General features: G+C 49.2%; 2 protein-coding genes across 3 annotated transcripts in view; one reads left to right on the top strand and one right to left on the bottom strand.

Annotated features, from left to right (window-relative positions):
- Nucleotides 1-1,149: 1,149 nt before the first annotated feature.
- Nucleotides 1,150-24,788, bottom strand: ENO4 (enolase 4). The gene is made up of 14 exons (XM_028513596.2): nt 24,112-24,788; nt 20,586-20,714; nt 19,648-19,838; nt 17,855-18,003; nt 15,757-15,926; nt 15,531-15,662; nt 14,175-14,228; nt 10,634-10,690; nt 9,011-9,178; nt 7,577-7,702; nt 5,878-6,073; nt 4,305-4,372; nt 3,678-3,795; nt 1,150-1,719 (listed from the first exon to the last, which is right to left on the bottom strand). The coding sequence occupies exons 1-14, from the start codon at nt 24,550-24,552 to the stop codon at nt 1,616-1,618; spliced, it is 2,103 nt and encodes a 700-aa protein (XP_028369397.2). The 5' UTR covers nt 24,553-24,788; the 3' UTR covers nt 1,150-1,615.
- The window catches only part of HSPA12A (heat shock protein family A (Hsp70) member 12A), a 132,495-nt gene continuing 128,839 nt past the window's right edge, over nt 24,151-27,806 (top strand). The window contains exon 1 of one of the 2 annotated variants that reach the window (XM_036027368.1): nt 24,151-24,277. In XM_036027368.1, coding sequence (XP_035883261.1) covers nt 24,275-24,277 — 3 coding nt within the window. In that variant the 5' untranslated portion in view covers nt 24,151-24,274. The remainder of the gene's footprint in view (nt 24,278-27,806) is intronic. The other variant, XM_028513593.2, reaches the window with a different exon arrangement.

Here is a 27,806-nt window from a genome sequence, read left to right as displayed (position 1 = left end):
TCTCAGCTCATTTATGGCTCATGTCTTTCATATGATATTTATGTGTTATGCCCATCACGTGTTATGTATTTATGCCCATCATGTAACACAGAGAGAAAACACAAACAGCACCTTTTATCACTTAAACATTTCAAATTAAAATGCTACCTGCCCACTGCTGACCCTACTCCTCGAGTGAGGCACAGGCGAGTGGGCCGTGCTCTGTGTTGAAATGGAAGTGCCAATCCTGCCGAGGTCATGACTGACCTCCTCGGTTAGTCGGACGTAGCTCCCTGTTTCACGTACCTCCCATGTCTCGTGTGCGTGTACATACATGTATACCTGCAAAGGCTGTGTGAACACCCAGTCCGCCCCTCCTGCCTTTAAAATGGGTTTTCCTTCCAGGTGCTCCGAGCGTCAGGGGAGACAGTGGCAGCCACAAACGACACCGCTCTCCCAGCTGGGGGCGAGACCGGCCGGCTCGCCGGCCCTGTGCTCTGAGGGACTCGGCCCCTGGGCCGGTTTTAGGTCACTGCCCCGAGGGTAAGGCCCGGGCTCTTCCCTAAGACCGTTACATTTCCCCGTTAGGACTCTTCAAAAGGAGAGGTCCTCCGTGTGTTTGGTAAAAACGAGGAGAATATATCAGAACTCTACACTGAGCCAACTCTCCCGTAGTCACTAGACAGCACTTTATGTAAGTTTTGGGAAGAGCAAACGATCACTTGGTTTTGGCAGAGAATCTGAACGTGCACAGCAGCGGGCAATAAGTCATCTACAGGTGTGGGACTGGACTGCGTTCACCTCTGTTACCCCCCTGCCATGGCCACGGCCTCGGTCCCCTTACGGAAGAGGCAGTTCCGTCAGCCTGTATGTCGCATGGCCGTCAATCACCTGTTAGGTGCTGTGATCGAAATAATGGAGCGTTTGGTTCCTTTAAGAATGTTTATCTGTCCATGCATGTGTTTATTCACTTACACTGACTCCCGTTCCAAAAACGACCGACAGGAGAGACTCAGAGATACAGATAATATAAGAAAAACTGAAAGTGAGAAAGAGGAGGGCATCGGGGTGAAGGGGGCTCGGGGCCGGGAAGCACGCGGGAGCCATGGGCTGCACAGAGAACAGTGAGGCGCTCTCCCTCCTGCACGAGGCCGGCTACGACACCGGCTACGACACCGCCTGTGCTTTCTCGCTCGGGGCGTAAGATACACACAGGTGTGCACCTGCCCCTGGCACCGAGAGCTCCTCGTGTGAAGGGTTTTGTCTTCCGAGATGTCTTCCTTTGTCAAGTGCACGGCGTTTGAACTGAGTGTGCATTTGGCAACAAAAGCTCTGGACTCTGTTCCTAGGTGACGCCCTGCCCCAGGCTCCCCATTCAGGGACAGCAGAGCCAGTGCGCAAACACGACCTCCGTGGCAAGGTGACGGCTGGTAAGACAGAGTCCACAGGGATAGTTTCAGGCAGAAATACTATCTGTGTATTTTACCAAACGGTGAGGGAAAGACGGCACACGGGTTAGCGACATTTGGCACGCAACCAGTGGGAAGAGGGCATGCTGCAGACCAGTCCAGTGCCGTGGCCGTGAAGTGGGGTGCGCACAGCCCCGTGCCGAGGGCGCTCTCGGGGTGGCCAGTTCCTATACGGCCTCCTCGGGGACGCAGGGCTCAGGCCACTCGCCAGCCTTGGCGGCCTTCCTGTCTTCCTTGCTCACTTGAGAAAAGACGAGTTCTTCGTTGAAACCTGTCGGAAACAACAACAGTCGGATGTTACGTGGCGTCAGGAAGGCCGTCCTCAGAACCGTCCGGAGGTGTCGTGTCACCCTGAGAAAGGGTTCTAGAACCGTTTAAAACCGGGCCTGTTCTGGTGACACATCAAATGGGCACTACTTGTTTTTTCAGTTTGCACCGCACCCCGGGGCAGCCTTCTGGAGCATGTGGTGTGCAGCGGACTGTGGGCAGCGGCTTAGCCGAAAAGGCCAAGAGGAGGAAGGGGGACCAGAGGAAAGGCCAGCACTCGATGTGAATATAAACCGTTGCCTGCTAACTCTGCCCAGGTCAGTGACGGCCGGTTAGACTGGCCCAGTCAGGTCCCTGTAGCTAGTGACAGTGTTTGATTAGCTTAGCTTTTGCCAAGATTTCTACTCAGTCTCTCGGTGGACAGATTTGTTTCTCCAGCTCTGGGTCCCCTGAACATTTATGGTCCCCTGCCCATGTCAGAGGGATTCTCATCCATCCATCCATCCGTCCCAGAATGCTCAGGGGCCTGCATGGTCACCGGGGAGGGGCTGTTCTCCGGCTACTGGAGTCCTTGTTGGTGCCCTGAAGCAGCTGTTCCCCTTGTGGGAAGTCTGGCTGGGAATGTGGCGAGTCGTTTAAGGGACCTAAGGTTCCGTAAGTCAGTAGGGCGTGAAAAAGTCATCGGGCGATGTGTAGGAAGAATATAATTGTGCCTGTTTGAAAAACAAGCCTTGTGTCACACACCAAACAACGCAAAGCCACTTTTGACCTCCATTACCTGACTCATGTGGCTTAGAAAGTCTCCCAATTATATCTATTTTCTGTGAATCTTGGGGTGTTTCAAGATCATTACATGTGTTAAACATAACAAATTATTTTAGTCGCAGTTTCCACTGGTCCCATTTTTTCCTCTTGAACGCGGGTGTTGAGTCGTAAAGCAGGACCGCCTCCTTCCTGTCATTGCTCCACCTTACATCTAGGGCACACCCATCTCGTTTCATGGACTTGAGCATCCAAGGACATTTCGTGTTTTAATTATCCGCACTACTTAAATAACATACACTGTTTTTCAGTATATAAAGTCATTTGTTCTATCTTAAAATACAAAATAGGCCCTGGCTGGTGTGGCTGAATGGATGGAGTGCCGGCCTGCAAACCAAAAGGTCGCCGGTTCGATTCCCAGTCAGGGCACATGCCTGGGTTGCCGGCCAGGTCCCCAGTTGAGGGCGTGCGAGAGGCAACTGTTTCTCTCTCACACAACGATGTTTCTCTCCCTCTCTTTGTCCCTCTCTTCCCCTCTCTAAAAATAAATACAATCTTTAAAAAAGTTAAAACACAAAATTATTTTAGAATTACAAAAAACAGTAACAATTCAATGTCTCTGCATGCTACATACCTACTTTTTGGCCATCCCCATCGGTAATAGAAAAAGTGAAATGACTCGTTTGGGGTGTTTTTCTCCAGTCAGCCAATACACAAGGCAACTCGACCCATGCAGACTTACAAAGGCTTGAGGCCAGAAGTGATGGGTTCATTTCTCCTGAGACCATGGCCTTCCCAGAGGACAACATGGACATGAACAGGCTGCCTACTTGTAAGCAAAAGGAGATGTGTCCAAGCACCATCAGGAAAAATCTGCCTTTAACCTGCACCGGCTGCGCAGAGCAACTTTAGCTCTAGTTCGGACCATAACAAAAGGTGGGCTTGGAGATGCCAATCAATTCGTTCTACTGAAAAGCATCACGCAGCCCGTTTATCAAGAAGAACAGCAACAGTTTTAAACATTCCGGTGAGTAGGCAATCCATTCAGAAAACAATATACATCGTGGCAAGTGCCATCCTGGTTCGTCAGCACTTATTTACAGTCCTCAGAGCCCTCCGCCCTCCTGCCGGGGGACTTGTGCTCGCCCTCTGCCCATCCTTGTTCTCTTATTCCAGGCCAAGCCAGCAAGCCGCACGTACCCAGAATTCCGCTCCGGACAAGCTCCTCCTCTATAGTGAAAACGCGGTTGTACTTAGTCACCCGCTCGCCACGGGAAAGACCTCCCAACTTGAGAAACCGGACACCCAGTCCCACAGCCTTAAGAGGGGAGAACAACTTATCAGTGGAAGAGTCACATTTTGCCAGAAGGAACTGTCACTGTGTGCTGTTTTGGTGTTTCTCTCAAATCTAGTGTCTTGTCTTTACACAGCTAAAGTGGCCTGCTTAAAGCGGAGGGCGTCAGCGGCAGAGAGGTAAAGTGAGTCTACACCAGATGCTTTCCTAGCCACACAGGCGTGCCGATTGCACCTGAGAACATTCTGGCTTTACTCCCTTCGTTTTAGGAGGTGAGGTTGCAGGTGCACACCCCTGTCCTTGAAGGGTGCTCGTCATTTTTTCCCAGGACTTCAATTTTTCTGGTTTTTTTTTTTTTTTTTAGAAGTCCAAAGATGAGCTCTTTGCAAAACAGAGCTGTCTGGGAGGAAGCAAGTCTGTTTCATAAAAGGTTACATAACTTTCTCTGCCAAAGACCACATTTCTCTGAGATACCAGTTCGTGATGAAAGCAGTGTTTTGGCAATTGGCAACTGGCCAGCCTCCAGCACTTACCAGATCGGCGATGCTGTCGTCAAGGCACTCTCCTGCTGTGCTTCCGAACACGGTGACCTGCCTCGTACCTGCGAGCAGGGGGCTCTTTTCAGGTGTCAGCAGCACGGAAACCAGGAGCGGCAGATATAGGAGCCGCTGCGTCAACATTAAAAATGTCCAGACATTTAAAACTTTCCCGTGGGGAGTCAGTTATTTGACCACCTAAGAATTCTAACCCAAACATTTGCATTTGTGTGTTACCCTGGTTTCATCTGTTTAGCCCTTTCCATGAGCTGAGATGCTGAATACCACGTGAATGCCACATTTCATCACATTTAAGAGACGATAAATTGTAAAGTTCACCATTATTACCACCAAAGGGGAGAAATGCTCAGATTAGAGTGACACATTTTTAGGACCATAGCTGTAAGACACGATTCAGTTCCTTCCGTGTTCACAACGGGCTTCACAATTCCTTGCGTGGAATTCCGCTCGAAGGAACCTGCCATTCTGAATGTTTACCTATTAGGGGAGCAGCATTGGAAATATTTAATCATCTGAGCATCGCAGAACCTCCTGAGATTTACGAGCCTACAAAGACCAGGGACCAGTATAGTTCCCAGAGTGCCAGGTGTGTGTGTGTGTGTGTGTGTGTGTGTGTGTGTGTGCGTGCGCGTGTGCGCGGGCGGCAGGAACTACAGCCACGACCTGGAGGGAAAAACAGGGTGATTGCTGAGTGCCGGGCCCCCGACTGGGGACCACGGCCATTCGTTCCATCCTCGGGCACCTGCTCCAGGCCTGAGACTAGCCTTCTGTCTAGTTCCTGATACTAACGTTTCTGTGCCTTGTGTAAGTGAACGAGGCTCCCATGAACTCAGGGAAGCTTACAGTCTAGAGAGAGGCAGCAGGCGATAAATCATTAGACAAGTGCGGCCAGTACTGCAAAGAGAAGATACGAGCTGCTACAAGAAAGGTTCAGAGCAACCAGTTAGGGGTGGAGGAAGTCAGGGAAGGCATGGACAAGGTAGGACAAAAGGAGGTTTACAGTTATTTGCATGGAAAATAATAATAAATAATAATAATACAAGAATAAACTGTGTTTCATGTACTCACAACTGTAAACCTATTTTTGTCCCACCCTCTATATCTGAAGAAGTTTCATTTCGGGCAAGAAGACCTGAAGGATCAGGAGTAGTTAGCCAGGTAAACAGTACAGGGCAAAGCATTCTAGGCTGAGGGAACAGTATATGGAAAGACCTCAAGGCGGTAACGAGTTTGAAACTGTTGAGGAATGAGAGAGGCAGTGCGGGCAAGTGGGGCTGCTGCGGTGTTGCGTGAAGTGGACGGGGCAGCGGCCTTGGCCACACCTTGGCGGCTGCCCCCCTGGACTGGGGCTGATGCTGGAGTGTCGTGAAGTGAACAAGTGAGCTGCATGTTGTCTTCCAGCACCAAATCACATCGGTGGTGTGTGGTTTGTTTTTTATTTTCTTCCACGGTGTATTCTGTGCTTTTGATGAACTGACATAGTGCATATTTTGGGCTTCTTGTATAACCAAGTTCATTATGAGCCCTTCAGATCTCTGCTGTTACTCACTGTGGATGAGATTGGTTATTTCCACCAAGTCCGACATTGTAGTTTGATTTGTGTGTTTGATGATCAGCCCAGTGGACTTGGGGCTGCGGATGCTCCCGTCCTCCAGGAGTCTGGAGATGCTTTTGGAGGCACTTCCTGAGATGATGTAACACCGGGAACCAATGGCATTATAGAGGCCCTCCCACTGCTCAGAGTCCTGGGTAGATACGTAAGAACTGATCATTATAATGTCACAAAACAACACAAATCATATAGCACATAATCAAAGTTATACACCTTTCTGAGATAACACAGTTTTCTTTTGCATCCGCAGCTGCATGACGCCCATACCACAGCCACACAAATAAACAAGCTTCTTAGAACCAAAACTTAAAGTGAATTTCAGGTTGAAGGCTTAGTGAATAAAATGTTTATGCTCATTGGATGCTATTCTCCACATTGACCCTGAAGTTCCTCAAACCCAGGCTTTCCTCACCCACCGTATTATCCATAATGCTGCTCAAGATCGGTGGGGGAGAAGGTTTTACTGTTCCTTGTGACAAATACACAACTAAAAGCAATAAACCCACAAGGGCCCTAGGCCCTCATTCTCAACACCCTTATTTTGTATTGGTGAGACCACTGTATGAAATGAAATGCTTCCTATTTAAGGAAAATAACTGAATTCAAAGTCTTCCCAGCCATTCAGCAGATTTCAACCAAGAGCTCGTTAGAACAGATCGCACAGGTGCCCTCATCACACCCGGAGGGGCTGCAGTCACAGCTGCAGGGCCGGCGTCAGAAGGCGTGTCCGGACACATCAAAGGGCTGAGCTCAGTCTGCGTCTCCTGAAAATGCTGGCATAGAGCCCGGCTGTGAAGGGAAAGATGCTGGGGCTCCCAACCAGATCCGGCAGTCTCCTTGCCCCCCAAATGCAAGTTGCTATCTCAGAGAAGGTATCTCTTCAATGTATCCAGTGGTTCCTGAATTCATAAAACCAAGAATTTAAGTTTTGCTGCTTAAGCGGGTTGGGAAGAGAAGTGGTCTTCTGTGGCAAATAAACACCCCTTGTTGGACATTCGTTTGATTGGATTTTTTAAAAAATCTCAAACCTAAGCCCTGGCTGGCATAGCTCAGTGGATTGAGCCCGGGCTGCGAACCAAAGTGTCACAGGTTCGATTCCCAGTCAGGGCACATGCCTGGGTTGTAGGCCATGGCCCCCAGCAACTGCACACTGATGTTTCTCTCTCTCTCTTTCTCCCTCCCTTCCCTCTCTGAAAATAAAAAATAAATAAAATCTTTAAAAAAATCTCAAACCTTTTAAAAATACGGCTTTTGTTACTTTTCTGCATACGTAGTAACTGGGTTTAGGCTGAAAAAGGTTTGGCCTCGCTGAGGTCGTTTCCATGAGCACTAGATACGTGGTTAACCTGTCGAAGCACCTGCTAGCACAGCGGGCCGGGCCTCCGTCCATGCAGCTGCTTACAAACACACAGGTACTCCTGGCGTGCTTGGAACGGCTGGTTTCATTCTGTGGGCAGGCAACACCCCTAGGTAATTGTGTTTCTGCTCTTCATTTGCTTAGTAAGTGCCTTTTCTCAAATGCTGAAATAAAGCAACTCAGGCCCAGCCCAAGTTACAACACATTTCAAATGACAGGTCCAAGAGAATGAGATTTTATTCTGTGTTTTGTCATCAGATTCAAGGTGAATCCTGTTACCTCTTTCCTGAAGGGATCGATCAAGGCAACAATGGAAGGGAACTTGTTGATCAGGTCCACGTACAGGTCAATCATCTCGGTGGCGTTTTTGTACATTCCCGTCACCACTTCGTACTTCCCTTTGTTCTGGGAGGAGGAAGGGAGATATTTGAGGATACACGAGTGTTATCCTCAATGTTAACACTCAGTGTTAAAAATGCGATTCCAGACCATTTCCACTCATTTTGTACAGAAGGTTGTAACCAGATTATTTCCAGGCCACATTCACATGGTAAATCTATGCATTTTACTTTTTAAAAAAGATTTTTATTTATGTATAGACAGAGGGGAAGGGAGAAAGAATGAGAGGGAGAGAAACATCAATATGTGGTTGCCTCTCACCCTTCCCCCTGCCCCCCACTGGGGGGGCCTGGCCCACAACCCAGGCATGCGCTGTGACTGGGAATCGAACCGGCAACGCTCTGATTTGCAGCCCAGTGCTCAATCCACTATGCAACACCAGCCAGGGCTACATTTCACTTTTAACATCTGCTACTTGTTGACCTGGGGAAATTCAGTCACCATTCCCTTCTACCCCATAGAGCTCTTCCCACTGACTTCGGATGAAGTTCTCTGCACAAAAACGTTGAGTACAGAGTAGGAGAGGAATAATTTCTTCCTTACTGACGTGGGGCCAGACACCTGGCTGCTTAGGCAGATGGGCAACAATACAAGTTCACAAAACAGACAGCAGCAATGCAGACCTGCCTACATGCGAGAACCCACCATCTTTCAACTCACAAGGAGCAAATAGCTTGTTTCTTCTACAGTGAATATCCTAAAATTTGAAAGTAGGACTAGGCTTTTGAGATGCTAACAAGCAATATGAAAGGTAAAGTGGTTCATGGGAAGGCTCTCTTTTCTCAGGTAGCATGCAAGTTCTAGCAGTGACAGTGCGGTCTTGACAGAACTCTAGTGCGACCCCCTTTCTTTAAAGTCTGGCCCGCCTCCAAGGCATCGAGTGTGGAAGCAAGCACTTGATTTCTAAATTTGTGTCTATAGTTACATTATTCTCTAGGCATTAACTAACTTGGCTTTTTAAACTCCACTTACATTTTGATGCCCCAAAAACTTAACAAACAAACAGGATGTGTTTGGAAAATGTACAGGCACACTCTTCTTTTGAGTTTTAATTTCAAAATAATGGGACTTCACCCTGGCTGGCATAGCTCAGTGGATTGAGCACTGGCTACGAACCAAAGTGTCGCAGGTTCGATTCCCAGTCAGGGCACATGCCTGGGTTGCAGGCCATGGCCCCCAGCAACTGCACATTGATATTTGTCTCTCTCTCTCTCTCCCCCTCCCTTCCCTCTCTAAAAATGAATAAGTAAAATCTTTAAAAAAAAAAAATGGGGCCTCAGCGACACGAGCCAGTGTTCTGGAGCCAAAACTCACGTAGTCCATCAGGTCCTGTGCGGCGCAGTTGATGGCCAGGTGCAGGTTCATTCCCATTTTCAGCCCCAGGTTCTCGCAGATTCCCTGTATGAGGAGCAGGGGCTGCTCTATGGTGTCGGACGTGATGGTCAAACAGCCGAGGTGGGACATCTTGCCGGTGATCAGCTGCTGCGGGATCCAAGGAAGACAGGGAGCGTGAGTGCCACACACGGCTGGCCTTGGAGTCCCCTGGGCCCGGCGGTGCCTGTCAGAACCAGACACAACTCTGCGAGGATGTGTTCCTCCGATCCTTCGTTAACCCTGCATCTCGGTCCCACTCAGCCCTGCGTGACCTTTGGCATCTGACTGCCCTGCAGTGTCTGGGGATAATTTTCTTGTCTTCTTTTACTTGACGAGGTTTTCCAGCTTGGCCTGGAGAACACCCCTGTCTGTCCGCAGTGTGCTGCTGTTGTCCCTTGGCTGGCTCCCCCGCTGCACGGGGGGCTGGCCTGAGCCGCCGCCACCAGGCCGGTGCACCTCCCAGCTGTGCCCCTGGAAACGCCTGTGCTGCCTGCCCCTAATTCTGTCCTCTCTCTCCAATCCTGCTCTTCCCTATGTTCCATTTTCCTTTAGCAGAATATAGCTTAAAAAACTTAAAAGGCAGCCTTCCTTCAGGAAGTTTTTGTTTTGAAAGGGATTGAAGCCTTCAGCTGGAAGGATGCATCACTGAGGATGGATTTCAGGGGAAGATTTGAGGACTCAAGTGACCCCAGGAAAAGGCAGCCACATGCTTCTCTTCCAAGGTCAGCCTTGACGTGCCTTTGCCATACATTGCCACTATGCAGTTATGACAAGTTGAAGTAACATCAGTAATGCTGAGGGCACGCGTGTGTGTGTGTGTGTGTGTGTGTGTACCAGCATCAAGAGCAAATGTGAACCTAGATACAAATATCCCCTTTTCACTGGAGATAACACTAGTTGATTATAAGAACCATCCAACGTTTTTAATGTCAATGAGAGGGACCTCCCATTCAATGACAGAAGAGTTGGGGAAATTTTTGGGTTCAGAGCACCCACAATCACCAAAATGACCCACTGACCAGGTTCAGCTTGTCTCGCGAGGCCAGTTGTCGCCAGAACCGTGCACCTGACTCTCCTGGCAAAACCCGAGGTCTGGGAGCATTTCACTGGAAATGGTGCCTCGGTGCCCGTGGGGACCAGCTGTAAGGGGTGGCCGTCTTTTTGTGCCTTTTCTTCCTCTCTTTGGCAGAGTAAAATCAAAATCGAAAACATCCTATATGCCTTTCATCTAGTTAGCAGAGAGATTCAGCTTCCCCGACACTTTACCGAAGGGTTTCAAATGCAACCTTACTGCTCGTGAATGCTTCTCTGAGCCCTCTGAGATTTCAGCTGGCCCGACAGCTACAGGCAGAGATGGCCTGGCAGCCTGCAGGCAGACAGGCAGCGGCTGGGTGCTGTTCCAGCTCTTGAGCTGCCTGGTTTAGTGCTCTTGGAGCAGACCCGCCACTTACGTATGGCAGCCCTGGTCCTGGAACGAAATGACTGCAGGAGAGACAAAGGCGCAGGGAATACACCGATGAATTGTGTCCTATACAAGCGTGGTGAACAAACACATACACTTACTTGACCTCTTTTGCCTTCGTTATGCCCTTTCTTCGGCTCTGCTTTCTGAGGAGGCGGCTGTGGGACAGAAGACAGAGACACGTGGAGTGCTCATGCGTGTCTGTGAGCGGCAGGCAAAGCTCAGGTCCTCGGATCTGCCCGCTGCTCTGGCGCTTGCACACGCGCGCACACACACACACACGGATCATGCCAGCCACTCCCTGCTTTTATAAACCCCGAGCCCTTTCCTGAATTCAGGCTCCCGTCCCCGTTAGTTCATCCTTACCTTCTCCCTTCAATCACGTGTACATGGGGTATGTATACACGTGTTCACGCACTTCTAGCCACGTAAATAAAGTAGTATTCACCCTTACAGCGTCCCCTCCTTGCCCTTAAGGGATAAGAATACTGTGAGATTTGCTTTCAGAGGCTCAGCACATTGTTTCGGATATTCTCAAGGTACAAACTCTTTCACCAGTGGGGTGGATTTGACTTTTGGAAACAGCTCAAGATCATTACCTCTGGTGAATCTATCTGGTGAGTGCCAAGGCACTTGAGATTAAAAGCAAAGACGTTTCCCAAAGAGACGTTCCCAGAATTCGGGGGTTTTGATAAGGATGCACTTTCGTGCCCAGCGCTGACCCGCTCTCTAAGCCGGGTCACATTTGTGAAGAATCAGCATGGCTCACCCTCAAGTATGTGCAAATACAGTCACCCTGCCCTTTCCACTGTGGAGTCAGGCGTGCTTCCTACCCCCTGGCCACAATGACACAGGGGCGCCTCTGTGTGCCGGGCAGTGGGGAGTCCATGGTGAACCAGGCTGACGCTGCCTCAGGGAGCGGTGACCCAGGCAGGCAGCCGTGGCGACGCGGGACATAAGCAGGGAGGATGGGGTGGGAAGGCGAGAGCAGAGCACGGAGACGTCGGTGTACACGAGTCAGGGAAGGGGGCTCTGGAGAAGCTGGCACTCGGACGGCACACACGGGACTGCTGAACTCCCTGGGTGAAGAGAAGCGTGTGCGGGGCCCAGGGCCAAGGAAGTGTGGGCTTAGGAACCCGAGAGCCACAGTGATAGCCTTTGGGCGGGGTTTCCAGCCTCTGCCCTAGGGATCCTTCCGGCCGGTGACCCTTTGCTCTGGGGGCTTGCCTAGTGCACTGCCCATGTTTAGCAGCATTCTTGGCCTCAGCTTCCAAGGTGCCAGGAGAGCCCTCGCTGCAGGCTGGGACAACGCAAATGTCTCCAGGCATTGTCAAACGTCCCTCCGGCAACGTCACTCCCCGTTGAGAACCGCTGCCTCACAAGAGCACGCGAATGCATTTTACTGTCGAAATTTACAAAGAAAAAAATCCCTGTGACTCCATAACGTGCAGTTAAGAGGTGGGCAGCATGACAGAGGAAAATATGTGTAACAGAATCAAAGCCTTTATTATACAGTACAAAAAATTCCTGGATGTCAGTGAAAGATGAACCCTCCATGAAAAGGGCCAAGAAAGCAATTTGCAGCAATTTGTTCCAAATTTTTATATTACTTTAAACACAAAAACACTATATATGAGGGAGGACTAAAAAAAACCTTGGAGTTTATTTATAAACATTGTGTATGCTTACATGTTTAAACTTTAGTCACCTTCAGAGTACACTCCGTTGGAGCGATACACCTATTGAGACTTTTTTTGTTGTTTCAAAACAGTTTTGAACTCATTGATTTCAAGTGCTTCTGCCATTTTTTGTTTCATCTCTTTCACATCAGCAGAATGAGTCCCTTAGAGGACTTCTTTCACCCAGGGAAACAAGTCACTCAGGGGGGTGGGGGGGATCAGGTGAATAGGGAGGGTGGGGCATGGGGAGTCATACCACTTTTTGGTCAAAAACTGCTAAGCACTCAGTGCAGTGTGGGCAGGTGTGCTCATCAATCACCCATCGTGAAATGGGCAAATGCGTTGAAAGCGTCTTCAAAAAAATTCACTGAAGCAGAATGCAGCCTCTCACAACGACGCCAGCTGGTACACGGACACAGATGGGTTCCTAGAACACTTGTCTAGCGGGGGAAGCCTGTACTACAAGGGGCTCACCCTCCAGAAGATAATCCCGGGTTTTTTGTGTTTCTCCCTCATGTATTTGTGTGTGTATCTGTCTGTTTAAGGTGTATAAATACAAAAGAAAAGGTAAAAAAAAAAAAGACTGAAAGGCCATGCACTGAATTTTTAAGGTGCTCACCTCTGGCAAAGGGACTCGGGGACTGAGGGTGGTAGCCGGTAGGGAGTGGGGACCTGGTGGCAGGGGTGGCTACCTCTAGCAGCATGTGAATTTTCACAAGAACATTCATGAGCTACTTATATAATCAAAAAGCAATACACTATTTGAAAGTCAGGACGATGGCAGAAAGCTCAAATGTCCTGAATTTCCTCATCTTCGAAGCTGGGTTTCCTCCACCATTACGTCCTGCTCCCTCCTACTGGTAGGACTGAGTGCATTACTTGTATTCAACTCACTCACTCACTCCTCACAGTCTCCCCGGGGGATGGGTATTTGTCGGACCCGTTTTATACACGAGGACCCCCAGGCAGAGAGATTATGCAGCTGGCCTAGGGCCACACAGCTGATGAGGGGCAAAGCAGAGTGCAAGGTCAGGGTTAACTTGTCCAAATCTGGGTCTCCACAGGCTGGTCACCAGTAAAGAAGGTGGCCCCTTGAAAGTGCCCCAGAAGCTGGCCCCAGGCGGTGCTTGGAGCCAGTCTGGTCAACTGCGTGGCCTGCCCCCACCGTTCTCCAGGAGAGCGGCCGGTGCTTCCAAATGCCTCCCACCACGTGAACGTTGGGGTCCTGGGCTAGACCCTGGAACGGGGAGAGGACATTAGTGGGGAAACCAGTGAAATCTGAGTATGGTCTAGGGTTTAGCTGATAGTAATGTACATTTTGGTTTCTTGGTTTTGACAAACATACTATGGTAATGTGTCAGGTTAACACTGGGGGAAACTGGGTGGAGGGGTATTTGGGAACTCTGTATTAATCTCTGCAAATTTATATATATATATGATTTTAAAAGCACCAGGGACAAGGATTGGGTGCCTCTCCTGGCCTCAGCCCTGCTACGTCAATGTGCACTGCCGTAGGTAGGATACCACGGGACAGCTGGGGACCCGTACAGCTGCCTTGTCCTGCCTCTGTGACTTTCTCCTCAAGGGCTGCCTGGCCAAGGGCACTTGCTTGCCCAACACCGGAATTCTAAGCAGACACAGGAGCCTGTGCCTTACCCATCGTGCCAAACCGCCTCTCACATCTTAGGGTCCGAATCTTCTCTCTCTATGGATCCTAAGGGGTGATCTTTGCGTGGAGCCAGCTGTCTCAGAAGTCAAAATGAGACCGTTAAGCACCATGATAAGCTGGATCCACAGCCAACAAGGGAATGCCTAAGCTGGGCGCCTATGGGAAACCCAAAGCACATCAACACATTTTGCACATCAATAACACTATTGATTTGACCCCATAACCAAGTATAATTTGGTCACTAGAAGTTATATGAGTGTCAGCCATCAGATACCATCCATTCTCTTTACATACCGTTTCGATTGCTTTGTTAATTTGTTTCTGGATTTCCATAAGCATCTCCACACCCTGTAGGTAAAATAAACATGATCTTCCACAACTGCAGTCTGGAAGTTTAAAATTAAAAACCTACACCGCACATGGCTATTTCTAACCCAGAATATGTGCAAGGTCCCTGGCAAGGTCTGCAAAATCAGATTAAATGCAAATCCTCAGCCCCCAGTTTTCCCTTGGTCACGTGTGGCCGAGAGGCTCTTCCGCCTTGCTCATGCTCTTCAACGTTCAGAACCGACAGGCTCGGCTGGTTGGGTCACGTTAACTCCACTCTGTCTTGTGGTCTCTTGACGGACCTTCTTGTGGCAGACGCTGCAGGTCACATAGGGATTCTGCATGGTCGTGCTTGACTTGGTGCAAACCCACTGTCGCTCGAAAAGCAGAAAGGTGTGTTCTGGGGATGGTGGCATGTGCACACGCAGACAGATAAGGAGTGGTGTGCCAGTGCCCTGGGACCCCCCAGCACAGCGGGCCTTCACTACATGGAAGATCCTGCCTGATGCCAGGATCTGAACTTGACCTGGTGGACACAAATCCTGGGCTTCTACAATGGATAGACTGGGAGGTAATGGTTCTTCTTTTCAAAAAAGAATTCTTTGTCACAAACCATCTTGAGATTTCAAAGTTGTGGCCTTCACTGCCTCTCTCACTCAGTGTTTTACGAGAGGGGATAGAGCTCCCTGTACTTTCTCTGAAAACACCCCTACAGAACAGGAACACCGAGTCCCCCCGAATGCCCAACGAAGGGACCAAAGGAGTACAATTCAGGGCACGAAAACCAACACAGAGCCTAGCACACCACTAGGTAGCAGGAACTTGATTTAGGCTTCCTTCATTCCCTAGTCCATCCACAGGCACTACACCTCTCTCAAGGGCCAGGCAACCTGCCATCTGCCGTCTTGGGGCCCGGCGGCTGTACCTTAACAGAACGGGCTGCTAGGAAAGTGCCAGCGTCCTCTGGCTGCTGCTGCTGCTGTGCACAGAACAGGAAATAAAGACATCTCAGCTGCCCCGGTACAACCCTCCAGCGGCACCAAGGCCCACAGAGCAGCTCGCAAGGGGCTTGTCTGGGCATCACGAGCATGAGTCGGTGCTGCAATGACCCGGAGGTCTAGGGCGGCCTAAACGTGTTCCCTTTTGTTGGAGGTCCTGCTTTCCTGCCATCTCCCTGATTCCCTAAAAGACATTTTCTCGTTCCGTATCTAATTCCCTCTCTCTCGGTGTCATTGGGCCCCGGGGACCTACACTAAAAACTTGTCGTGGGCGATGGAGCATATATTTTTTTAAGCAAAAGCAGTTGGAGAGAAGGTAAGGTACCTGTTTAGCGGTTAATCCAGGATGGGGTATACAAATCACTTCTTTCATTAAATTCAGCTTCCCAGGTGATGACTTCCCACAGCTGACCAGAGAGACCATCAGCAGAGGGATGGTCAGCTTGGCTGGCGGTTCCTGGAAGAGGGGGAAGGCGAGAGGAGAGGAGAAACACGGCTCACCCACCCTGAGATGCCCAGGGCCCTTGTGGTGGGATACGAGGGGCACTAACCTGCTGGCGCTTCAGCAGAGCGATCCTGAAGTACAGAGGACTGCCGCTCAGCTCGGCGCTGGCTTTGGCCGCCGCCAGTGACACGGCCCCGACGGCCATGCTGCCACAGAGCACGGGTTCGGCGGGCTCGGGAGGCACGATAGGTTTCTCTATAAAAGAAGGCTTCATGGCTGGAGGGAAAAATATTGATAACAGACTCCTCTTAGGGAGTTTGACTCTAAGAAAACTGTATTTTTTTAATACTTCCCTTACAGATACGAAGGCCCAGCATAAAGGTTGAACAACTGAGGTTGGGAAGAATATGTTTTCCACCTCGACCTTGAGTCAGTTTTCTGTTTGATTTCATGCACCACTCCCCGGTGCTCAACTGGTCCTTGGATGTGGGTTTTTCCTCTCTGAGAACTTGTTAGCACACTCAGCATTAGCTTCTTTAGTCATACGGGCAGGCATCCTTATCCCACATTCACACAGAGCTAAACTAGGGCTTAGAGACGCTGAAAGGGCTGCCCCACACCTATCAGGCAGTGAATGAAGAGAGGATTTGGACAGTCTTTGGATTCCAAATCCTTTGTTGTTCTCTGTGCCACCAGCATTCTTGCATGCCCAACTTGATGCTGAACATCTCTTCATAAAGATACATCTGACTATCTTTCTTGCCAGACCCCAACCAATGCCTTTTTTTTTTCTTTTAGAAATGCCTTCCACATCCAGCCATCCACTCAGAATGCTTTCTCACCTTCCCCTCGCCTGTGTGCGCAGCCACCCAGTCTGACCGGGTACCACAGAGCCCACTCCCCATTGCTGGCGTCCCTCTTGGCCTCCTCCTCCCCATGGCTGTTGGCCTGAGTCAAGGAAGTGGGATGAGCAGGAAAAGATATAAGCGCCTAGCACATAGTAGGTGTTTAGCAAATTACTGCCCCCTCTGTCTTCTGCCCTGCTCTTGTGTTCCAAGTTGTACCAGTCAAAAGCAACACCCAAATGAATATCCACTGGTGGTCTCCACATATACCTCAGTAGCGGCTGTCCTCGCCCTCCCAAGAGATTGGTCTGACATGATTGTTTCGTCTTAGGCCACTCTCCTCCCCAGCCCAGGCCTCAGTATCTAAATCTATGAAATAAGACACTGTCTCCACGGTCTCTTTGGTCCCTTCTGGGTTCTGGTGCTTTCTTACTCCATGGAACCCACGCTGAGTGGGCATTTAGTTGGCACCAGGCATCGTGGCAGGCACTGGCAGCGCTAGATTGAACAAGACATGATTCATGCCCTCAAGGAGCGTGTTCTAGTTGGACAGACACACAGAACACGGTGCAACCCTAGCCGCAGCTCCAGAACTAACACACCAGAGGGACCGAGGTTGGCAATCTGCTGCTGGAAGGCATGGAGCAAAGGGCCATGATAGATAACTTGGATTATTTGCTTTAAAATAGCGAAGTTTTCCAAATAATTTTTTTTATTAATGTGTTATGTAGGACTAAGAAAATACTGGTCCTCTTTAAAATACAGAGTGGCTTCTTGATGCACTGGGGGAGATTTTGGGGGACAGTGAAAGGTACACCCTCCCCTTCCTCCTTCCCTGTCTCTGGCATTGCCACTGTTGGGTGCACTTCGTTTATTCAGTAAGTGCTCACTTCTGAGTGAGAAGCATGTTTATCTTACAAAGACAGTGGAGGGCGGGCCCTGACTGACGGGTGGGGCTCTGTGGGTGGCGCATCATCCTGCAAACCACAGGGCGGCCGGTTCAGTTCCTGGTCAGCGCACAAGCCTGGGGTGTGGGCCGGGTTCCTGGTTAGAGGCGTGCAAGAGGCAACTGACTGACGTTTCTGTCCCATATTGATGTTTCTCTCCGACTCTTCCTCCCTCCCTTCCTCTCTCCCCAAAAGCAAATAAATAAAACCTTTAAAGGAAACAGAGGGTGGGATGAGGCAAACCCCCGACAACCCAACACAGAGCTGGCATGCAGGATGGATGGTGCCTGGCGGGAGCCCACCCACGTCCCTTGCACAGAGACTCTGACGCAACAAAGCAGTCTGAGCTTCAGCCTTTTTTTCCCCTCACACGTTTGTTACTGAAGATTTTGCGAGATGATAAGCCACCAACCTGGCTTTTGTCCCTTTTTTTTGGCTGCAGGTGGAGGAGGAGGTGACGCTGGCGTTACAGGTGCGGGGGTGGGCTCTGCTGAGTCTTCCAGGCCCTTTTCCAAGTCTTTTCTCTCCTTATCTTCTTGTACTTTATTTTCAAAGAATGTCCTGATGGCAAGAAAATATGGCTGTACAGTGGTGTATTTAGGAATACCACTCGTAATTTTGATCCTGTTTTAGACAATGAAATATGTAGTGCTATTCGAAAGATTCCTTTCTCTTTTTTTGGAGGGCGGGGCTTAAAATGAATAGTTAAAAAAAATTGGGAAATCTCACTTTGGTACGTCTACATAAAATTTCAGCCACTCAGAATAAAAAGAGAAAAAAAGTTCCATAGGCCAAAAAAGAAAAAACAAAACAAAAACAAAAACAACCACAACGACAAAACCAGGCCAAAAAACACATGGGAATCTGATTTGCCTTAGGCTTAGTAATAACCCAGACGGTGGCGGGGCACTGATGTTCAAGTACTGAGAGAAAGTGATTTTAGATGAGAATTCTGTACTCCGCTAAACCGTCGACCGTGGGAGCACAGTGCTGACATTTAAACACATGTAAGCACTGGAAAGCTATGCATTCCTTTCTCATCCTTACTTTTTAAAAAAAGATTTATTTATTTCTTTTTAGAGAGGGAAGGGAGGGAGAAAGAGAGAAAGAGAGAGAAACATCAATGTGCAGTTGCTGGGGGCCGTGGCCTGCAACCCAGGCATGTGCCCTGACTGGGAATCGAACCTGCGACACTTTGGTTCACAGCCCACACTCAATCCACTGAGCTACGCCAGCCAGGGCTCATCCTTACTTTTAAAGGATGTAGTCCAGCAAGTTAAGAAAGAGGAAGATGTGGGATGCAGGCAACAGGAGAACAGGAAAGGGGTGTCTGATGGCATCTCTGCACGAGGCCCGGAGAAGAACCAGTCCAGAGGGGAGGTTTGGGGAGGGAAGCTCCAGAGAAGACGGAATGTACAGAACAGGAAGTACGTCAGAGATCTTGGGGGCGCGGGCGAGTGGCGCGGACTAAGGAGATGATAACAGCAGAAAAGATACAGACACACAAAAAAAGGAGTAAGTGCAATAGCATTCAGGAGCCAAAACTATTCTAAAAAGGCTTTTACAAAGCTCGTGATCCAACTCTGAAGCAAGTTAAAATATGATGTTGTGCACAATTAAGCCAAGGATGAAGCTTAGAGAAAGAGAATCCAGTTGACCTTCATTTGGCCAGGAGGGTTGTGGCCCTGGACCGGAGCAAAAGAAAAGTAATGTTAACCTCTGCCTAGCTGGGCACCGAACAACACTCACAAAGCCCCAGCAAACAGGCCCTTGGCTTTCACATTTTAGACTCAGCCTACGGGCAAGGTGCGGGAGACCTGGTTGTGTCTGGAGGACTGAAACGAGTGTCGTGCATTCACAGTGATCATATAAACGGGATGCTCAACCCGGCGCCCGTGAGGAGGTGGGGAGAGGGAGGGGATGCCGTCTCCATCCTTAATTCTATTTCTGAGAAACTTTTTACTGAATTAAAAGAAACTCTGTGCATGAAAAAAAGGTTGCAAGTCCTTATACAGTAAGATGTTGATAATAGTTTTCAGAAGAAAAACATGTTATGCTAAATTTTGCTGCTTCAGCATATGCTTCTTAACCGACTAACCGACTGTACCCAAGGGTATGCCAGACCTCTTTGATTGGCAGGCAAAATGGGAAGAGAACGGACAGTGACTTATACCGGACACTTGCCTTTCCAGGTGGAAGACTTACCTGAGCACCTGGTCCACCTCGGCCTGGCTGGAGGGCTCAAGGCCCTGCAGGTCCTGGGTGATGGTCTCGTTGACCCACTGTATGGCCGTGCTGACGGCGTCGAGCCTCCCGGCCTCCTCCCCCTCCGCCAGCTCGGGGAAGGCGTTCTCCTGCACCTCGAAGTCGGTCGCCATCGCCACAGAACATATGCTCTGAAAGTCACACACATCCGTTCTCCATTGCCTCTGCCTCTCGCAGCACGTGGGAGGTCAAATGTATCCAGCCTTTCATGTGCAGGATATTTTATCACCAATTCCAAAGGGCAAATGAGAATACATAATTTTCCTTGAGGTATTTTTATAGCCATTGAAACACTGTGAAACCCAGCTTCAAGGAACATTTATAATTATTACTTTGTTAGAATCCTCTTAGAGAAACCTTACACTGAAGTTCATTTTTATCACTGTTTCTCCAATAAATAGCTACAAGGATACACACTCACAACTATTCTCCTCCCAGAGACTGTAGCAAAGTTATTTCTAACAACAAATATGTAGCAATGAAGATGAATTATTAAAATTATGAAAATGCATTTTTCTTCATGTAATTCAGTCTATATATCTTGAAATTTATGTGAGTATAGATATAAAGATATCAATCTATAAACCTGTATAGATTTATGGAACCCATCACATTAATAATGTCAGGATTTTAAAACGATTTTGGCCCCATTTCTTCCTTTTTCCTTCTTGGATTACCTTCAAGTTAGCATGTCCTGTCTGTACCATATTACACTTAAACATAAAGTCATCATGTTTTATGTACATGTCTACCTACAAATTGTATGTGTGTGTCAAGTTCGCAAACACTGAATGTCAAAACATTCATTTTCCACAATGAAGACAACGGAAGCAGCGGGGCGAGGACAGGGCGAAGAACACCTTTAAGCTGCCTCGTACCTTGTGGAAGTTTTGGACGGTGCAGAACATCTCCACCTGCAGGGTGGGAAGCCCCAGTCCATCCAGCACAGTCTTCCCCACCACTTTGCATATGGTCGGAGGCTTTGCAAGTTTAGAAAAGCAGTTTGCCTTCAACACAGGGAAAAAAAAAGGAAATCAGAATACCACATCCAATGTATCTTTAAAGGTCATTCACAGTGATTCTCGTTTCCACTAACCTTCTCCCCAAGGGTCCTCCTCGTGCAAGGATTGGTCTCGCAGCTCTGTGGGACGTACCCCACTCTCACTCCCTGAGATTTGGTTGCAGTGGGACGCTGAGTCTCTGGTACGTGGGGTGATTGGTCTTTTAAACTCTCAGCAGAAACTCACACAGATTTCTTAATTTCAAGGCCCCGTGTCACTCTTTCACTGGCCCTAACCCTACCCTTCTGTGCAAAACACCGAAATCAACCAGTCTCTAGAACACCAATGCATTCAAACTTAAGAAACCTTAAGTGGGCCCGTTTTTATTCCTCCCAGCAGGGCATCTGATGTTTTGATGGCAAAGAGTTATGCAGAGGCTGGATTGCACTGACCATCAGTTCACACCTGGAATTGTGTTCAAAGAGGATTATGGGAAACTTAGTAATAGCAGTGTCACTGATGTGGAAAGGCAGAAGCCATTTGGAAGTGATCCAAAAAAAAAAAATGAAGCTGAGGTAGAAAGCTCACTCAGGGAGCCTGAACAACAACAACAAAAAATGTAAGATAGTGTTTCTACTCAGGAGCTAAGAGAGAAGGAAGAAAAAGTGAAGGCCCACCCTCCTCATCCACCCTATCACCAGATGGTATTGGGCCCTTTAATAAGCAAAGCAGGCTCATGACTCTGCCATCCGGGCTGGGCTCAACTGGGCAAATAATGCTTTGACTGGAGTCTCACAGATTCAGTCATCTTGAGACTCAACGGGACCCAGAGTACCCAAGGTGGTTTCACACGGTGTCTCAGCCGGGATGGCTGGGACAGCAGGATGTCCTAGCGGCCCCACAACAGCCATGGTCTCTCTCTACACGACCTCTTCCTCCAGCAGCGGAACCGGATGTCCTCGTAGGCAGCAGCATAATGACTGGATTCTAAGGTGCGTTCCAAGACTACAAGCCTCGATATGCCAGCACTTAACCAAGCCTCTGCGTCATGCTTGCCAGTGTGCTGTTGATAAAAGCAAGTCACTCACAAGCCCACGTTCAAAATCAATGTAGAAGGGACTTACATTAAGTCCATTCACACCGGTGGTATAGTTCATTGGGGACCATCGCTATAACAGCCTATTACAGCTACTGAGTGGCAGGGCTAAGCATCCAACCCAGATCTGACCGATTCCCCGTCCCAAACTCGTTCACTTATGAGTTTTATAATGAAGGAATAAAGAGTACTGCTATTGGCCACAGGATCTGAGTCCTCTAATGTGTAAGAGAAGAATGAAGAAATGGCACTTGAGCTGAACCCTGGTGGAGGTGCAGGATTTCAACAGGGAGACAATGGGGAGAAGACCTGTGCAGAAACTTCCAGTAGAGGGACTGGGATAAGCAAAGGGGAGGAAGGTGGAAAACCTCAGGTTGTAGGGAGAAGTGGGCCTGTATGGAGGGGCAGTAGAGGGAGTGGGGGTGTAACCAGAGGCAGAGGGGAGCAACTATGACTCACACATGGGAAGGGGTTTGATCTCACTCAGAATGCAATAGGGAGCCACAAGAGGTTTTTAAGTAAGCAAAAGAAAGACAGTCAGATTCAGGATTTGGAACACCACTCTGGCAGCACTGCGCAAGAGGGACTCAACAGGAGGAAAGGCTCGGTGAGAATAAGGCAGGCCAAAACTAGGGCACTCATAAGAAATGAAAAGGAGGTTGCTTTTTTTGCCAACTCAAATTCCTAAACACCCTTCCAAGTCCAAGTCCAAACTTTAGCAGATGCTACTACAGCCCACAGGGATCTTCCCCATCCCTGAATCCTTTAATAAGCGTATGTGATCTGTCCCTCAGGCTAGCGTACAACTCTGTATCACCTCATCTATGATCCCTTTTTCAATATCAGTGGCTTTGGTCCCTAACCTAAATATAAACTCTCAAAGGGCTTTACAAATCCAAGTCCTGGCTGCGAAGAGCATTGCACAAGGGAACCAGAGTCCAAGTTTCCAGTCTTAGCCTTTGCTCTAAGTAACTATGAGATAAGGGCTTAGTGTCTTTGTAAAACGAGGTTAGACTGGTTAACTTTCAAGAATGCCTCCAGCAGAAAGTAGTGGAAAGAGAGTGGACTTGCACTCACTCTTTCCTTCCACAAATAGTTCTGAAGTGTCCACATGGACCATGCGCTCTGCTAGGTCCTAGGGACCTGTTTTGCTTTCTCGCTGTTGTTCGCTGTGCCCCTTGGGAAAATCATTTAAGTTCACTGGGCCAGTTTCTTATTTGTAAAATGTGAATCATAATTTTTTACTTCACAGGGGTCCTAAGGATTAAGTGAAATAACATAAAGCACACAGCCCAAGGAGGTCCATGAACACCTCCCTCCATGCCATCCCCATTGTTGATGTATAGGCCATGACTGAAAAAAATAAACATTCCTGAAGCATCCTCTGGGCCAGCTGTCTCCACAAGATGTGCTTTTGAACCCTGTAAACACATAGGGCTTCTTCGCAGCATTTACACACAGCGCTTGGTGGTGTCAGGGTACCCCACCACAGTGCAATTTCCTACCAGTCCCAACCACATTGCCTTCCAGAAGGTAGGTGTTGGCTAGTACCTACGGATCTGGAAGTGAGAAAATGCTTGCCTTTGTCTCAACTGCTCATTGCTTATGGCTAAGGTTTGTGCCAGAAATCGCACTGGGCACAGAAACAAGGAAGGTGATATGAAAAGGCGCCAGCTGTCCACGGGAGCTCACAATGCATGTAGAGAAAATGCTACAAGAACTAGGAACGCAGAAGGATGATTAGCCCAGGGCACAGCGGTCAGGACTTGATCTGAACTGCAAGTTTAGGTAAGAGCTGGTCAAGTGGGGACAGGCATCCAGGCTTGATTTGAGTGAAACTTGGAAGCAATGGGAGTGGGCTGGGTATGAGTCTCCGGGGTCGGCTGAAGGGGAAGTGTAGCGAATGCCAAGGTGTTCATCCCGCGGTCAACAGGAGGCCGCTGAAGATAGGTAAGCTAAGCTACGCGGTGTCACGGTCTGTGTTTAAAAGAACAACTGGCAGCCGGGACAGGCCTGCCCAGAGGTAGCGAGGAAGCCTGTTCGGCCCAAGCCGTCGCCGTAGCTACAAATCTACCTCGAGCCCACTGTCCCCGAGCTCTTCCCGTCCACCACTTTCTCGAGCTTCCTTGCTCCCAGATGGCCGCTCTGCGTCTCCACTCCAGGATCGTCCCTCGGCAGCACCAGGATCCCAACCCCTGCGGCAGCGGCGCGCGTGCGCGCCTCTGCAGCGCAGGCGCACCGCGTTGCCGCAGCGCCGGGCGGGGGGACGGGGTCCGGATGGAAGCGGGTGCTGTCCCAGGTCCCTACCAGGTGCCCGTAGACGTCGGCAGGCTTGAGGTAGAAGGTGGCGTTGAGCAGCTCTTCCAGCCTGCGCGGAACGTCGTTCTTCCGGTAGTACTCCAGAGCCTGCTGCTTCAGCTTCTGCCGCTCCCTAGTGGTCTCACTGCCGCTGCGGCCGCGTTCTTCCCCCATGGTAGGAGACTTAAGGCTACTGCGGGGGTTAGGCTGGGGGCCTGCGAGCGTCCTTCGCGTCGCTAGGCAACGCAACGAGCGGCTGACCCCAGTTCTCGCGAGGCTTCGCGTCTCGGAACCCTCCCTACCCAGGCGGCCCGAGCCGGGAGTGGCTCCTGAGCCCTCCTCTTTCATCCTTCTTGAAGGATATGCCTGTTCTAGTGCTGCTATCCTGGCGTCGTTTTCCACCACCTTTCCGCAGTGTTTCCCAGATAGGGAAATAGTTAACGATCTCATGGAGCGCTTTTTGTAGAAGTGTGAAAAGGTTTGTCCCGGCTTCCAACCCGGGACACGAGCCTGGGGTGGCGCGCTGGTTCCAGTGGCCACGGGCCTGCGCCACCCACCCCCTGGTTCCTTGCGGCCCAGAGCTCGTCCGGATGGCGAGGGCGGCCCGTGCTGGCCTGCGCGCCTGGGGAGGGATGTAAGACCTCAGGGTATGCCCACGAAGCTGTGCAGGTCCCGAGAATTTATTCATCCGGCCGATGTTGAACTAGCTGCCCGGAGCTGAGCAGAGTTCTGGCTGGGCGTCTGACGCACCCTCCCTGGGGAGGTTGGTGGGATGAAATCAGTGGAAGGGAAAAACTGTGGTCCGAAAAGATTTGGGGTGAACCTTAAGGGATGGTTATGGTTCAGACAGGCTTAGAGGAGGGGAGTGTTACCGGCCAGCCTTGAGAAGGGGGAATGAAAGGCTGTCACGGGGGTCCTGTTCCCTCTCCAGAACCGTCAGAGGCTGCCTGCCTCCTGCCCCTTTAAATCCAAGCTGCCTGCTCGGAGGCACTGCACTGGCCAAGGGTCACAGACAATTCTAGGACTTCCAGTGCGCGCCCTCTGCTCCATCCTCCCGCTGCAGAAACGGGTCGAGATGCACGAGGTGTTCACGTCCTCCTGCCTTTTGTGTTTCTGACCCAAGCTGAGGACTTCCACCTCCTACGCCGCACACTGCACGTCTGGAAAACACAGCTTACCATACTCTGCCCAATTGACTTAGGAGAAAGGGAGGGAGAAACACTTTGAAACAAGATAGTTATTTTCAATCGATGCCCATACGTGTAGAAAAACATTTGATTCTATAAATACTGTAATAAGAACCCAGACATGCACCTCCTTGTGAACTTCCCTGATGTTTTTCTCGGAACCTCTAATGGAATGTCTCACTTTGGGGGGGGGGGTGATAAATCATCATGGACCTGCCTTGTCCTCCTTGTTCGGTGAACATCCCTCTATGGTAGGAACCAAGTGTGAGTCATCCCCACATCCGCATAGCTCCTGGAGCCCCGCAGGGGCGGAGCGTGTGTTCTCAATAGTGTTGAACGCGTCTTTGGACAGAATTAGCCTATGTCGTTGCTGCTGCTGTTTCGGTCCCACCTTTGTGCCTTTCCCCATATCCCTGGGTGGGGGGCACCCCCTTCTCTGTAAGTCCATCCTCTGATGCTTCTTTGAGTCTCACACCCCAGCCCTCCTCGCTCAGCCCTTCCTTCCTTCTGAATCCTCCCCCACTTGCAGCCTGGGCCACAAAGTCCAGTCCTCAGGGATTTCTTGACTCATGAGATTTTAATGGGAGATGGGAAGTATCCTGAGCTGGGACCCCTCTGTCTCAGAATCTCCTCGTTCCCCTGTCAGTCCCATGGGGACAGGGACTTGGTGTGTCTTGTTCGCCTTTGCATCCCTGGCATCGGTACCTTACCTGCTAAAACAGAGGCTCGGTAAATATTTGTTGAATGAGTGAATGGAGTTTACACATAATACGTGCTTAATAAATACCTAACTCACAATTAAATGTTTTGGAGCTGGATGTGTACTGAGAACACCAGGCTGGCTGGAGCAAGGGGGTTATTTTTAACAATAATGAGAAATAAGGATGGAAAAGTAGCCTGAGGGGAGATGGAGGAGGAGCTGGAATACCACTCTGTAAGAGCGCAAAGCCACCTGACATTTATGAATATAGAAGAGGCAAGGTGGAAGTGGTATTTTAGGAAGCTAACTGGCAGCGGCGGGTAACCTTGATGGGTGTTCAGTTACATAAAATGCAGGAGACCCAGGCAGAAAATAATATAAAAGGGTCTGAACAATCATAGTAGCAATGGGAAGAGAAGGATGAGGGACATAACCGGAAGGAAGGACGAAAGTCAGTTGAGTGGGGTCGGGGAACCAAAAATGTCTCCATTGAGGGTAGCCTGTAGAACTTTGTTACCATCGACAGAAATGGGGCAGATGAGAGAGTGATCCGGCTTTGTTGGAACAGGGTGCTTTTAGTTTCAGGCATAGAGGGTGCTGGTACCCCAGAAGAGAGGACAGACCGAAGCTGAAGATATAAGACACCCACAATGAATTTAGAGTTGAGTAAGAATAGATGAATCTTCTGGAAGGAACAGGGGGAAAACCCCTTGAACTAAGGATCTGAATTTTGGGGAAGGCATGTATTTAGGATGCAGGAGGAGGGAGGGTAAGGAGCTAGCACAGGGGACAAACAAAAAGGGCTCAGGGAACAAAGAAAAAGCTCCATGGATCGCAGGGCAGAGAGTCTGGGGATTGTGTCAAGTGTGTGTGTGTGTGTGTGTGTGTGCACGTGCACAGGCCACAGGCTGAAAGGCTGTTGCGAGCATGCTGATTGTGTCATCCTTGGGTGACAGGCTCATAGGGGACTTGTATTTGTTTCTTTTAATATGCTGGTAGTATCGGATTTGCCTAAAATGGGTGCATTACTTGTATAGTTTTGAAGAATTATGTTAAAAATATTTGAGGGAAAGATGTCAAGTCAGATGTTACAGGAGAATCAAAGCCTGAAAAGATTATTCGGGCCACAGTTCCTCCCTTGGAGACCATTCTGTCTTCTCAAATAAAAATAAAACCACGTGTAGGCTAAACAATGAATAAATAAACTTGCCATGCCTGTTAATTTCTGTCATTCACTCAATCAACAAACATTAGTTGAATGCCTCCTATGTGCCAGGCACTGTTTTAGATACTGGCGGGGAGAGCTGTGATTAAATAGATAACATTTCTTCTTGTCATGGCATTTAAGTTCTTTTTTCCTTTTTAATTGAATTGCTCACTCATCAGAAACTACATTTTTTTAAAATAAAGATTTTATTTATTTATTTTTAGAGAGGAAGGGAGGGAGAAAGAGCGAGAGAAACATCAATGTGTGGTTGCCTTTCGTGCGCCCCCTACTGGGGACCTGGCCTGCAACCCAGATATGTGCCCTAACTAGGAATCAAACCAGCAATGCACTTAAGTTCTAATTGTACTCCAGTAGCACTTACATCCCAGTGAACAATTGAGACAACAAACTGAAATAAGAGATGCGACAGCACTTTAAGAAGTTGGTATGCTGGGGGTTTGAGCGTCTGTTAGTGCCAACAGATTCATGCATATCCCGATTTTCTTATTTTCTGTAGATACAGAGAAGTTCTGTGGTTTTCGCTGTAAAATACATTCATGCATATGTGCACTTTATACATACTTAACACATCCTTATTCAGTACCTTCAT

Source organism: Phyllostomus discolor, chromosome 5 (genome assembly GCF_004126475.2).
Source record: "Phyllostomus discolor isolate MPI-MPIP mPhyDis1 chromosome 5, mPhyDis1.pri.v3, whole genome shotgun sequence".
NCBI classification, from domain to species: domain Eukaryota; kingdom Metazoa; phylum Chordata; class Mammalia; order Chiroptera; family Phyllostomidae; genus Phyllostomus; species Phyllostomus discolor.
The sequence above is the reverse complement of the archived record's forward strand: the minus strand, read 5'-3'. Positions and strand labels throughout refer to the sequence as shown.